The sequence below is a fragment of the Macaca thibetana genome, chromosome 1 (assembly GCF_024542745.1).
Source record: "Macaca thibetana thibetana isolate TM-01 chromosome 1, ASM2454274v1, whole genome shotgun sequence".
NCBI classification, from domain to species: domain Eukaryota; kingdom Metazoa; phylum Chordata; class Mammalia; order Primates; family Cercopithecidae; genus Macaca; species Macaca thibetana.
The window spans coordinates 108,540,597-108,555,062 of NC_065578.1; the positions used below are offsets into that span (position 1 = coordinate 108,540,597).

Consider the following 14,466-nt stretch of genomic DNA (forward strand, 5'->3'; position numbering starts at 1 on the left):
GTGACCTCAAAGTGTAGTTCAGATTTGAAACAGGTGTATTAGAGCCAACCACCTTGAATGATGTAAATATCCCCAAGTGGCATGAAGTAAATGAGCACATATGGAAAGGGAAATTTTCTTAGGCTTGAAACCACCATTTCCTCAGCAAACCTCCCACCTGAGTGGGACCCAGGGGACATCAAATGAAAGACGATGAAAAGTAACGGATTTGGCCCATGTGCCTCCAAGAGGCCAAATGCAGTCAGAATGAACTGAGATGATCTTCGAACAGATTAGATATTTTAACACCAATTCTCATGCCTCAGAAGCGAGCCTGGCTGCTGGCAGACAACCAACACTGTCATGTTTAATTTTTAGATTTGGCTGTTAAATTTGGCCCTGTGTGAGTCTGTGTTTGATCAGAGTCTATAAGGGTGGAGGATTCCTGCTGGGAAGGCCTGGTTTCTAGCTCAGTGACTTATAGGCTGTGTGACCTTGGACAAGCTATCTCGCCACTGAGAGTCTAATTTCTCGTCTGTACAATGAAGGAAACAACTCCTGGTCTACTTGCCTTATAGGGAGTCATGCAGATCAAACGAGATGGTATTTGGGAACTGTGAACACACTACACAAAAGACCAGCATGAATATGTTCACGAGCACCGCACAGTCCTTTCTGCCTTGCTCACTCAATTCTCCATTTAATTTATACACAGTGGACTTTACCCCTCATTCTTGCAGCAAAACCCTTTTGAGAGTATCATTTTAAGAAGTGGATTGACATCACATATGCATAGTTGCCCTATTTATCCTCAGAGTTCTCTGAGATGAGGAAAAGACAAGAATTTTAGGAAAAATAGACCCAGAGAGACGGTAGCCCAAGGGCACAAAGAATTCCCATCCTGATATTCTTTCTTTCCTAGATGACATTGACATCTACATCCAAAGCCAAAGATTCTGGTCAAAAGTTAATCTCTTGGCTGGGCATGGTGGTGCACATAGTGGTTCCTGTAGTCTCAGCTACTTGGGAAGCTGAGGTGGGAGGATCACTTGAGCCCAGGAAGTCAAGGTTACAGTGAGCCATGATCACGCCACTGCACTACAGCCTGAGTGACAGAGCAAGAGACTGTCTCAAAAAAAAAAAAAAAGAAAGAAAGAAAAGAAACTACATCTTTACTATATTGCAACAAGTCTGAAACACCACTGCTTCTAAGACACGATTTTTTTAATGTGTCACAAAGAAAGAAAAAGCTCTATCCCTTGAAACATAACACAATGCTTCCTTACTGTGTCAATTTTAAGAAACGTCTTGATTCCATAGACGTTAGATGTGGAAAAAATACGCATCTTGGAATAGATGACATGCAGTGTGTTTACCTCTCCCCAAAAATAAAGCTTTTTCCTTTTGGTCCTGATGCATTATTAGATTAGCAAACTTCAAAACTGTTGTATTTTTTGTCTTAGCTCCTTGACGTTGTACATGTTATGCAATCATGCTTTCACGTGGGTTAAGGGGGAAACTAATTCTATTTTTCTTATGGATACAGTAATACAAAGTACCTCTGGGCTTGAATATAGTTTTAGGTAAGTGCAGATTGTAAAATACTTGTTAGAGCCAAAATCATCACTAATTCCATGGTCTGTTGTTTATTACCAGATTTAAAGGAGGAAGAAATGCTTAAGGGCATTTGGCACATCAATTGTGTTTTCTTTGTTCTGAGTAGAACTGTTTGTTGTTGTTGTTTTACTTAATGCTTGATTTGATTGTTTTGTTTTTATCCCATTTATTTTTAGCTCAGGTAAAACAATTAAACTCTGAGTTTCCCATTGCACAGACGAATCAGGGATGAACAGGCTCAAGTGAGAGCACATCACCTGCCTTGGCCAAATATAATATTTTCATAAAATGCAATTGGGAATTCGTAGTCTTTCTGAGTGGAAAGGAGCATAAGAAACACAGGGAAATAGGGCCAGGTGCAGTGGCTCATGCCTGTAATTCCAGCACTTTGGGAGGCCAAGGTAGGAGGATCACAAGGTCAGGAGTTTGAGACCAGCATGGCTAACATGGTGAAGCCCCGTCTCTACTAAAAATACAAAAATTAGCCTGGCGTGGTGGCGGGCACCTGTAGTGTCAGCTACTTGGGAGGCTGAGGCAGAAGAATTGCTTGAACCCGGAAGGCAGAGGTTGCAGTGAGCCAAGATGGTGCCACTGCCCTCCAGCCTGGGCAACAGAGCGAGACTCCGTCTCAAAAAAAGAAAAAAGGAAAAAAAAAAAAGAAGCACAGGGAAATAGAAATACATACCACTTCTGTAATGAGGCTTTGTAAATTTTTTGTGGACTAAGGCTTCCATTTAGAACATCCTTCCATTTAGAATGTCCTCGTTCATAAATGCTACACTTTAGAATAAGAAAAACTCCACCTATTTCTAGCTTGTTCCTTAGTTACCTTCCCACATTCCTCTGCTCCATAAGGATATTACTTAAACATAAAAACAAAGATAGTCACACACAAAAATGATTTCTAGGGACTAGACCGTGGCTGGGTGGAAAGGAATGATCCAAATCATTGTAGTTCTTCTACTCGGCTCATAATCATCAGCTCCCTGCCGGGGGTCCCAGGGCCCATTTCTGAGAGGATGAGCATCAGTAGCCATGTGCTGGGCAGAAAGTGGGTGGGAAACTCTTAATGTTTGATCACTGCTAATGCACATTTTGCCCACTGTTCTCTCCCCTGCAGTCTGAGTACCACTATGAGTACACCGCGTGTGACAGCACGGGTTCCAGGTGGAGGGTCGCCGTGCCGCATACCCCGGGCCTGTGCACCAGCCTGCCCGACCCCGTCAAGGGCACCGAGTGCTGTAAGCAGCTGTCCTGCTCAGGGCCTCCCTGTCACTCAGCTTTGGTCTCTCCCCCAAGTCTCCTGCCATCCAATCTGGGCCCTTCCTGGCAGAGCAGCTGCATTAAGGAATCAGATCTTTTCCCCAATTAGTCCCCACATCCCAGACCCTTATGAGATTTGGTGCAGAAGTATTTCATGAATGCAAACTGGATATCTGAATTTGCTTTCATTTTTTAAAGGAATTTAAATCCCATCAGTGGATACAGCATAAGCAACGCCAGCTGTGTGCACTCAGATATTCTTTTCTGTTTGCATACATTTTCATTTTGCCTGTGTATGTCTCTCCAATCTATACTCGCTCATCAGCCACAATCAGTCATTAGGAAGGATTGAGATTGCTTTCATTCTTAAAAAGGAAGTCAGAGAGGCTAAATTTCTGCAGAGACATCCTTTAAAATGCTCCAGGCATCACTTCAGGGGACAAGGATCTTCCTGACTGTGAATCTGATTGTGCAATAGGAAAAGCAGTGGCTTGCCGCAGCCCCAGCGCCTGCCTCTGTAATTCTGCAGTCACAACTTTTCTACAATTGGCAGCTTTTTCCCCTGCATTATTATTTTAGGAATGCAAAGGGAATAACAAGAAAAACCAGGTACTAGATTTAAGGAATTATTTGAAGAGTTGGAAAGGAGTTTGAAGATACTTAAATTCTCAAATCAGCTTAGTACAGTGCCTGGTTGAGTAAGTGAGCAAATAAATACTTGTTAAATTAGTGACTGGATATTGCTGAGACCTGAGCAGAACTGAGGTATGACTAGTGGAAACAAATGAGCCATCTTCACTGAACTCTGCTGAACTCTGCCGACTTCAGTGAATCCCACTATGTGTAAGCACCATGATGTGCACATGCAGTGTGAACTGCAAAGACAAATAAGGCCCAGTGTCTGCTTTCAGAAGCTTAGGTGGTGGAAAGTGCAGACATTCATTCATTCACTCATTGTTTCAGAAACATTCATGAAGCTCCCAGTCTGTGCCAGTCACTGAGCCAGCCATCCCCGGAGGAGTGCAGAGCCTAGTGTAGTTTCTCATATATGATATGAGAAAGAATGAGAGTTACAAATATTTAGGGATCAGGCGTAGCTGGGAGGACCACATAAGCAAAAGCTTAGATGTGGATGAAGAGTGACACATTTGAGGAAGAGCTTGTGGTCCAGGGTAGAGGCAACACAGAGAAGGTGATGGATGGGGTTGAGGTGGAGAAGGATTTGTAGTGGGAGGTCAAGCTGGGAAGTTAGGCTGGAGGGAAACCGTGGAAAACTGAGTGCCAGGCCAAGAGCATACTTTTAGAACCAAAAGGGGGTGCCTGTTTATTTTTTTAAATAAGGAGAGTAATAGTACATATGTGTTTTACGTTTTATTTTTTAAGGACAAGGTCTCACTCTGTTTCCTAGGCTGAAGTACAGTGATGCAGTCATAGCTCTGTGTAGCCTTGACCTCCTGAGCTCAAGCAATTTTCCCACCTCAGCCGTTTGAGTAGCTAGGATTACAGGCACATGCCACCACTCCCAGCTACTTTAAACATTTTTTTTTTTTTTTTTTGTAGTGACAGAGTCTCACTGTGTTGCCCAGGTTGGCCTCAAACTCCTGGGCTCAAGTGATCCTCCTGCCTTGGTCTCTCAAAATGTTGGGTTTACAGGCGTGAGCCATTGTGCCTGATCATATCAGTGTTTTAGAAAGGTATCTCTGACCACAGAATGAGCAAAAATAAGAATAGGGAACTATTTAGGAGGATATTGCAATGATTGAGTTAACAGGTCATGGGAATCCCACCTAGCATGGTGACAGTACAACCAGAAAGGCAGAGGCCAGAGGCTCAAGGGAGAAATTCAAGGCTGAAGAGCCATATGTCGTTCAGAGGGGTCAGCACAAGAGACCTTGGCATCCTCTTCACCAGAGAGCTCTCAGAATGGTCAGGGCACCTCTCCAAAGGAAATGAGTGCCAGGGACAAGCCCAAAGTCCCACAGCAAGGCAGAGTATCCATGGCCCTAGATCTATTTTTTTTTTAATAACAGCTTTATTGGTATATAATTTATATGCCATGAAATTCATTCCTTTAAGGATAAAATTCAGTGGTTTTTGGAATATTCACAGCAACCATCATCACTCTTATTTCACATTTTAATCATCCTACAAAGAAACCTCATATTATTAGCAATCTCTCCCCAGGCCCCTCCCCGCAGCCCCTGGCAACCACAAATCTACTTTCTGTCTCCATGGCTTCGCCTCTTTTGGCCATTCCATACAAATAGAATCACACATAGCAAGGAATATCACCGCTGAAAAAAAAATTTTTTTAAGAAAAATAAAATAAAATCACACAGTAAATGCCACGGCCCTAAACCTTAGTGGGCCAAACTCCTAGATCCCAACCCAGCACTCCTCCCTTCAATTGCTCGAAGCGTGACCTCACTGCCCTGCCTTGTCTCTGCCGTTTTCCAGCCTTCTCTTGCAACGCCGGGGAGTTTCTGGATATGAAGGACCAGTCGTGTAAGCCATGCGCTGAGGGCCGCTACTCCCTCGGCACAGGCATTCGGTTTGATGAGTGGGATGAGCTGCCCCATGGCTTTGCCAGCCTCTCAGCCAACATGGAGCTGGATGACAGTGCCGCTGAGTCCACCGGGAACTGCACTTCGTGAGTTTGCACACACCCACCCCATCCCCAGCCCACTGGGGAAGGGGCTGCAGGGCACACTGGGCAGCCTCCTCCATGGCCCCTCAGGCTAGGCAGGGAGGAGGGAGGGAAGAGGAAGCCAGGCTGCCAGGGTGAGGCCTGTAGCCATGCCCACAGGACCGGTGGATGTGACTCTGCCTGGCCCACTCTTACTGGCCTAAACTTACCAGTGATGGACAGGCATTTGTGGGAGGTAAAAAACATGGGAAAATAAGAGAGTGGACAAGGGGACAAGGGTTAAATGGCCCAGTCTATTTAAAACAAAACCCAATTGGAGCTGGGCACAGTGACTCGCCCCTGTAATCCCAGTACTTTGACAGGCTGATGTGGGAGGATTGCCTGAGACCAAGAGTTTGAGACCAGCCTGGGAAACATAGCGAGACCCTGTCTCTACAAAAAGTTAAAAAATTTGCCAGGTGTGGTGGTGCATGTCTGTAGTCCCACCTACTCAAGAGGCTGAGGCAAGAGGATGACTTGAGCCCAGGAAATCAAGGTTAGAGTGAGCTATGATCACACCACCATACCCCTGGATAACAGAGCAAGACCCTGTCTCAATTAAAAACAAAAACCGGCTGGGTGCGGTGGCTCATGCCTGTAATCCCAGCACTCTGGGAGGCCAAGGCGGGTGGATTACCTGAGGTCAGGAGTTCAAGACCAGCCTGGCCATGGTGAAACCCCGTCTCTACTAAAAATACAAAAAATTAGCTGGGCATGGTGGCAGGCGCCTGTAATCCCAGTGACTCGTGAGGCTGAGGCAGGAGAATCGCTTGAACTGGGAGGCAGAGGTTACAGTGAGCGGAGATCGTACTATTGCATTCCAGCCTGGGTAACAAGAGCGAAACTCTGTCTTAAAAAAAAAAAAGAAAGGAAAAGAAAAACGAAAACCAAAAAAACACAACTGGATTCCACCATGGAATTTTGGATCAGCCAATATACTTTCTCAGCTTAACTGGAACACAATATGCAAAGCTTGGGTATTTTCCCGGCTTGGGTGCTAACTTTTTTTTTTTTTTTTTTTTTTTTTTTGAGACAGAATCTCACTCTGTCACCCAGGCTAGAGTGCCGTGGTGCCATCTCAGCTCACTGCAACCCCCAGCTCCCAGGTTCAAGCGATTCTCCTGCCTCAGCCTCCTGAGTAGCTGGGATTACAGGTGTGTGCCATAATGCCCAGCTAATTTTTTGTATTTTTTTAGTAGAGATGGGGTTTCACCATGTTGGCCAGGCTGGTCTCAAACTCCTGACCTCAGGTGATCCACCCGCCTCAGCCTCCCAAAGTGCTGGTATTCCAGGCATGAGCCATTTTGGGTGCTAACTTCTAAAACTGATTCTGTCTAGCCTTTGCTCAGTGCTGGCTGAAATCTTCCAAATGCTGTGAGACCCCAGTAACTAGAAAATTTTCTTGGAAAGCTCAGTCCAGGATGCTTGGAGAACCGGATATCTATTTCACATATGTATTTTGTAGGCCAGGCACTATTCTGGATGCTTTACGTATATTATTTTCTCTAATTCTCACAAGAACCCTGTGAAATAGGCATTACTATTTCTATTACAGAGACGAGGAACTGGAAGCTCAGCAAGGTTATGACCTGCCCTTTGTTATCTGGCTTACAGCTGGCGAGACTGAAATTCAAACCCAAGCTTCCACTGCTCCATAATGCCACAATCAAATAACATTTATTACGGGCAAGGCAATATTGGGTCTCAGGGAGCGAAAATAGGGGCGATATGGGGATGTGAAAGGCAGTCATATTGTTCCTTATTAAATATTGACAGTGAATACAGGAGGAAAGTAAATGAAAGTTTCATTTATACCCAAACAATCAAATGGATAAAAAGAACTCAAGAATTGTATTACACTTGGATTTCTAAAAACTGGGAGCAATGTCTCCCATTCCTATACTTAAATCTTGTCTAAGCCAAGCAGTGGCTATTTAATCTGTAGTCAATTTTAATGTTATGTTATTTTAGAGTTCAATTTGAAGTGTCAAATTCATTAGCATGACAACACTGGAGGCAGAGATAAAGCTAGAGAGCTTTAAAGCTGGAAGGAGCAGGAATGTGTGGGTTAAGACAACCAACCCCCATTTGAGTCCTAATGGAGACTGTCATTAGGCCCTGGACAAGGTGCAGACCTGGCTCAGTCAGTTCCTAGCCATGTAAAGGAAGGATGTATTCTCGCTCTGGGGACTGCACCGAGAGTCCAGAAATCATTATCTCTCAGCAAGCCAGGATGTGGGCGGGTTAATAACAACTTGTGTTTCCTCAGCACGGACTATTTCAGGGCCTGCATCTTAAGGCATCCCACGACATCCCTGGGAGGGAGGAAGAGGATATTTCTCCCTCAATGGAGAGAAAATGACCATCTGGAGAGGTTTTTGTGGTTTTCCCGTCATCCCTCAGAAAGGCAATAATTGAGCTGATACCTAGAGCGCAAGTGTTTGGCTTTCCTATTCAGCTGTGCAACCACCCAAATCCTGCCTGCTCTGCCTCAGGAGACTCCAAGCTGGTCTCCTGCTTCCATTCCCAGCCTCTTCCAGGCCTGTCCACTCAGCAAGAGCCAGATTCATCTTTCTTTTTTTCTTTTCTTTTCTTTCTTTCTTTCTTTTTTTTTTTAGAAACAAAGTCTCACTCTGTCACCTAGGCTGGAGTGCAATGGCCCAATCACAGCTCACTGCAGCCTCAACCTCCCCGGGCTGAAACCTTCCTCCCACCTCAACCTCCCACGTAGCTGGGACTGCAGGCACACGCCACCACACCTGGCGAACTTCTTATTTTTTCTAGAGACAGGGTCACAGTACGTTGCCTAGGTTGGACTCAAACTCCTGGGCTCAAATGATCCTTCCACCTCGGCCTCCCAAAGTACTGGGATTACAGGTGTGAGCCACTACACCCAGCCTCATCTCCTTAAATCCGGTCACAAAAATTTCCTGCTAAAAACCCTAGATTCAATGGCTACCAATTGCTTTTGGGACAATGTCCACTACCTTCCCACAGCCTGCAGGGCCCTGCTGCGCTTCCCTCTGCCCGTTTCCCCAGCCTCTCCCAAGTACCTGCTGTCTTCGCTTGCTGTGTTCCAGCCACACTGACCATCGCACTCCTTACCCTCAGGGCATTTGAACATGTGACTCTCTGTCCCCTCTTCTATGACTCCTACTTAACCCTCACGTCTCTACCTAAAAATCATTTCCTCAAAGAAACCATCCCTGACCCCATAGACTCCTGTTACACGCTCTTGTATCATCCTGAATTTCTCCAATGGCACTTACCACCATCATTCCTATGTGATTGTGTGATTAGTTAAGCTGCTGTCTCCTCAACTAGAAAGCGAATGCAAGCCCCAAGCGGGAAAGGATCATACTTGTCTTGTTCATCACTGTGTCTCCAGCATCTAACATAGTGTCTGGCCCAAAATAGACAAAATAAATAATTGGGGACAAAACAGACCAGCTGAATGGAGTCTCCATGGCAGGATCCTGAGCCTTCAGGGATCCTCCATGGGTCGTGGGTTGATGTCCCAGGGCTAAGGTACTGGCAACAGTCTGAGATCAGAGACTAGCATAAGCTAAGGGAACAGGAGTGATGTGGGAGTAATAGAAAGAATGTCATATATTAGTGGAAAAAATTGAGCAGACGCTCAAAGACTGTGACAGTGAAACAAGAATGAGAGAGAAATGTAAACATTAAAAATGAAAAACATTATATGCAGATCACAACTGGATGACCTAGGGTAAGTTTCCTAAGCACTTCTGGGCTTTAGTTTCTTCAGTCTACAAATGATGATAAAAATAGTACTCTAATAGGTTGAGGTAAGGATCGATGAGATGATACTTTTAAAGAATTTAGAGCGATGCCTGACACTAGAAATCAATCAAAACATGTTGTTATTATTGAATATGAAATGTCTTCACCAGGGGCAACTCTGACAAAAATCAGAATTGCGATGTACTTTGCAAATGTAACCCACTTATGGCATCTTTTTAATTATTCATCAAACTTCAAGAATTATTTATAGCTGACGTCGTTGAGCACATGAGCATTAAAGGTTATCTCTTTCCACAAGGAGAAATCAATGCTATTAAGTTAGCTGGAATATTTTGGATAAGCTCATGAGAAATCAATGCTATTAAGTTAGCTGGAATATTTTGGATAAGCTCATGTTATATGTTTTCGTTTTGAGAATAACACTGACTGTCAAAGAGCTGAAAATAACCATGTTGTTCTGGCAAACACAGGGGGGAAATCTGTGGACTAATCTGAGGTTCCTTTAACTGGCTATTATTATTATTATTATTATTATTATTTTGAGATGGAGTCTCACTTTATCACCCAGGCTGGAGTGCAATGGCACGATCTCGGCTCACTGCAGCCTCCGCCTTCCGGGTTCAAGCAATTCTCCTGCCTCAGCCTCCTGAGTAGCTGGGATTACAGGCATGCGCCACCACACCCAGCTAATTTTTGCATTTTTAGTAGAGATGGGGTTTCACCATATTGGTCAGGCTGGTCTCCATGGTCTCGAACCCCTGACCTCAGGTGATCCCTGCCTCAGCCTCCCAAAGTGTTGGGATTACAGGCGTGAGCCACCATGCCCACCCAACTGACCATTACCAAGCAACTGGAAACCTGGGCTGATCTCAGGCAAAACAGTGCAATAGTGTGATGGTGTTTGATTACCTGTTTCCACGTTCAACTCTTTAACCCCGCACGTCCCCACTATGTGCCAGGCTCAAGCTGGTACTGGGAATACTTTAGTGAGCAAGGTAAATTTGGTCTCTTCCCTCACATAATATTGGCAACAATTTTAAGGTCTGACAGTTTCAAATTTGGAGAGGATGTGGAGCAACAGGAACAGTGCAGCAGTCGCTGGTAAATGGGAGGCTGACATACAGTTCTCCTCCCAGGCATTCTACTCAGACATGTGCCTAAGGAGACAGGAACACAGCAGAATGTGCACACGAAACTGCAAACAATCCAAATGTCCATCAATGAGTGATGCACAAATAAATATGGTAGAGTCATGCAAAGGAATGTTATGCAGTAGTAAAGACGAAGCCAGAAGAGCTGGGTGTGTGAATATGGATGAATCTCACAGTTAGTATATTGAAGTCCCTCCCTTCCCAAAGCGAGTTTCAGAGCCTGTAAATATAATACCATTTATGTGAAGCTTTAAAACATGCCAAGCACTACCGTACAGTATATTGTTTAGAGATACATACCTGTAGAAAACCGCATGCGCATGTTAAACACCAGATTCAGGAAAGCGGTCACTTGGCAGTGGGGAAGGCAGTGTGTCCCAGGAAAAGGCTCAGATGAGGTTAGCGGAGGGTACACAGAGGCTTCTGCTGTGTTGAATTTCTTAAGCAGGGTGGTGGGTCGGTGAATGTTCATTATACCATTGTATAGGTCTTAAATATTTCATAATATACTAAAAATAAATAAAATATCATGGGATTATGGCTATGAGAAGGGGAGCAAAGAGAACTAAGGGCACCCATAGCAGAAGCAGATAGAATCAAGGAAGACTTTTTAGATTAAGTGGCATTTAAGACAGTGTAGGAGTTAAACCGAGAGAGAGAGGAGGAAGTTTGTTCCAGGAACAGGGAAGAGGATGTCAGGAGGCCCAGAGGTAAGAGAAAGTTTGGCAGAGGAATTGAAAGAAATGTCATAGAGTTGGAGTATAAAGAGTGCATCAGGAATCTGTACCCTATCCTAAGGGCCACAGAGAGTCAGTCCCAGGGGTTTTAATTTGAAGCAAGGGAGTGCCATGGTCAGATGTCTATCCGGAGGATCTGTCTGCTGGGCTGCAGCATGGAGAGGGCTAGGAGGATGTGGGACTGGCTTCAGGGAGACAAGTTTGGGAGCTAGTTCATAGATGGTGTGGTGGTGAGCACAGGGAGAGCACAGGGTGGATAGAGTGAACACGTATTTAGGAGACAAAACAGACATGACCAGGTCGGCTGTCTCCGGGGTTCTCTGGCCCTCCCACTTTCCATAAAAACCATTTACATGTGGCATCTTTATAGTAGACATTTCTGGAAAAACAGGTAGACTAGACTGGGTGGATGTCTGAGTTCTGAAGAATGTCTGTGTCTACTGAGTTATTTGACAGCTTTAGAGTTTGGCAGACCGGATCTCAGCCCTGCCACTCGCTGGCTTCATAATATTGGGCTTGGCACTCTCCAAGCCCCAGTTTCATCATCTATTAAACAGGAAAAACATTTCCTCTTATTGATGAAAAGAAATCACGAATATAAAGCACATAGTGCAATGCCTGGAGGTAGTAAGCAACCAATAAATGTCACCCCTCCCTGAGTGGGTGCGGTGGCTCATGCCTGTAATCCCAGCCCTTTGGGAGGCTGAGGTGGGTGGATCACTTGAGGTCAGGAGTTCAAGACCAGGCTGGCCAACATGGTGAAAACCTGTCTCTACAAAAAAAAATACAGAAATTAGCCGGGTGTGGTGGTGCATGCCAGTAACCCTAGCTACTCGAGAGGCTGAGACAGGAGAATCACTTGAACCCGGGAGGCAGAGGTTGTGGAGAGCTGAGGCCACGCCACTGCACTCCAGCCTGGGAGACAGAGCAAGACTCTGCCTCAGAAAAAAAGAAAAGTTATCCCTCCCCAACTTCACCTGCCACCCATATCCCAGGTAGTTCTGCACAATGTGGAGGCAAGCCTGCTTGTCTTCCTCACCTGTCTGCCTTCCTCTTAGCTGCACTCCAGGTCCTTGACCTACCTGAGAGCTTCTTTTGTCTTTCTTCACTGAGCATTTTCAGGTCCAAGTTTCAGTTTGTGAATCACAAGCCTGAAAATTCCCAAAGACCCAGCAGAACATGAGACCTGCACACGGCACGAAGCCTGGTGGGCTGTGCTCCTGCCTGTAAACCTGGTTCCTGTTCCTTCACAGGTCCAAGTGGGTTCCCCAGGGCGACTACATCGCCTCCAACACGGACGAATGCACAGCCACACTGATGTACGCCGTCAACCTGAAGCAATCCGGCACCGTTAACTTCGAATACTACTACCCAGACTCCAGCATCATCTTTGAGTTTTTTGTAAGCCCCTGGCCAAGGTGGAGGGTGGGAGCTAAAGTCTCTCTGGGGCTCAGATCCATTTAAGGAATCCACCGTGAGTGTAGCCCTGCTTGGGAAATCACTGTTGTTTTCCCTCTGGAGAGAGCTGTGGGCAAAATGAGCTGAGGCCCCAGGAGGCAAGGAGAAAAGGCAAAAGTGAAAGGACTCTTGGGGGAAGAGTTGTCTGGGAGATTTCTAAGTGTTTTATCCGGCTCAGACATGAAAACAGCACATTTGACTTACAAGTTACTTCTTTGGTGTCAATGCTCATTTTGTGTGTGCGACTAATTCCTGCCCTACTTTGAGGCTCATGTGTTTTGAGCTCTGTCCCTAAAGGAAATTGGCAACTCTTCCCATATAAAGAAGGGCCCTCTGGAGGACTGGTGCAATGTGGGGAAAGATATCCATTTCCTTAGAAAGCTGAGACTCTGGTTCCAAACTCTTTTATGTCAGGTTCAGAATGACCAGTGCCAGCCCAATGCAGATGACTCCAGGTGGATGAAGACCACAGAGAAAGGATGGGAATTCCACAGTGTGAGTATCACACCAGCCTTCTCCCAGAGATCCCAGAAAAGGGACCCAGGGGCCTTCCTCAGAGAGTGCTTCCTCCCAGTCTGAGCCTCCACCCTGATGTCCCTGGAGGGCAGGAGTGTGATATGATGAAGATGCTGTAGTTGCTGTCCTCTAGCATTGACAGAATATGGGTGGGAGCTGACTTGTCGCTTCTATGGCTTGACTGCAAAGACCAGCAGCTTTCCAGCTTTAAGACTGGGCCTTCTGGGGAGGCGGGCTGTCTCCTGCAAAACCACAGAAGAATGAGGGAGTTCCAGTCACCCTATTGTCAGGATCCTCAGGTCTCTTTACTGGTCTGACCATAAGAGATGCTCGTGGTATATGTGATCCAGGGAGCAGTGGAAGGGTTGTAAGAGGAGGCTTAGAAAGAGAGAGGAGCTGTGCTAAGTTGGGAGGAAGGGCAGAGCTGAGGACGAGGAGGAAGAGGGTCAGAAGAAGCATTACCATGCAGTTAGTAAGAGGAGTCGTCCCAACAAGAGGCTATACCAACAGATTAGCGAGATTTCTCTCTGTGATGAATGAATGCTCCTGTTTGTGGTTTTTAGGTGGAGCTAAATCGAGGCAATAATGTCCTCTATTGGAGAACCACAGCCTTCTCAGTATGGTCCAGAGTATCTAAGCCTGTGCTGGTGAGAAACATTGCCATAACAGGTACTGAGACCGGGGTTACTGACTCCCTGGGCTCTTGACTTTGCAGTCTCCTGGGGACTCAGTCTCCAGGCTGAATCCTTGCTTTTCTGACTCTTCCTCCTCCCTAGGGGTGGCCTACACTTCAGAATGCTTCCCCTGCAAACCCGGCACGTATGCATCCAAGAAGGGCTCCTCTTTCTGCAAACTTTGTCCAGCCAACTCTTATTCAAATAAAGGAGAAACTTCTTGCCACCAGTGTGACCCTGACAAATACTCAGGTGATGTTTCTGAGGGTGGGAGGAGTTTGAGGATAGAGGGTACCACACAAGGAGAAACCAGGGAATAGAGCCATCCTTCTGGTCAAGCTGAGGATGATGATTCTTAAACCCTTCCTTTCTGGATCCTGGAATACCCTTGCCAATCCATATATCCATTAATCACTTTGTCATTTTTTTTTTTTTTTTTTTTTTTGAGATAGGGTCTCACTTTATCACCCAGGCTGCAGTGCCGTGGTACAATCATGGCTCACTGCAGCCTCAAACTCCCCATCCCAAGCAATCCTCCTGCCTCAGTCTCCTGAGTAGCTAAGACTACAGGCGTGCCCCACCACACCCAACTCATTATTTGTTTTTATTTTTATAGAGAC

General features: G+C 45.6%; 1 protein-coding gene across 7 annotated transcripts in view; it reads left to right on the plus strand.

Moving 5' to 3' along the window:
- ELAPOR1 (endosome-lysosome associated apoptosis and autophagy regulator 1) overlaps positions 1-14,466 on the plus strand; it is an 86,701-nt gene that overhangs the window by 48,301 nt on the left and 23,934 nt on the right. For all 7 annotated transcript variants that reach the window (XM_050745500.1, XM_050745533.1, XM_050745540.1 and 4 more), the window contains 6 exons: positions 2,717-2,837; positions 5,317-5,509; positions 12,452-12,599; positions 13,071-13,151; positions 13,736-13,841; positions 13,949-14,098. In XM_050745500.1, the coding sequence (XP_050601457.1) occupies positions 2,717-2,837; positions 5,317-5,509; positions 12,452-12,599; positions 13,071-13,151; positions 13,736-13,841; positions 13,949-14,098 (799 nt within the window). The remainder of the gene's footprint in view (positions 1-2,716; positions 2,838-5,316; positions 5,510-12,451; positions 12,600-13,070; positions 13,152-13,735; positions 13,842-13,948; positions 14,099-14,466) is intronic.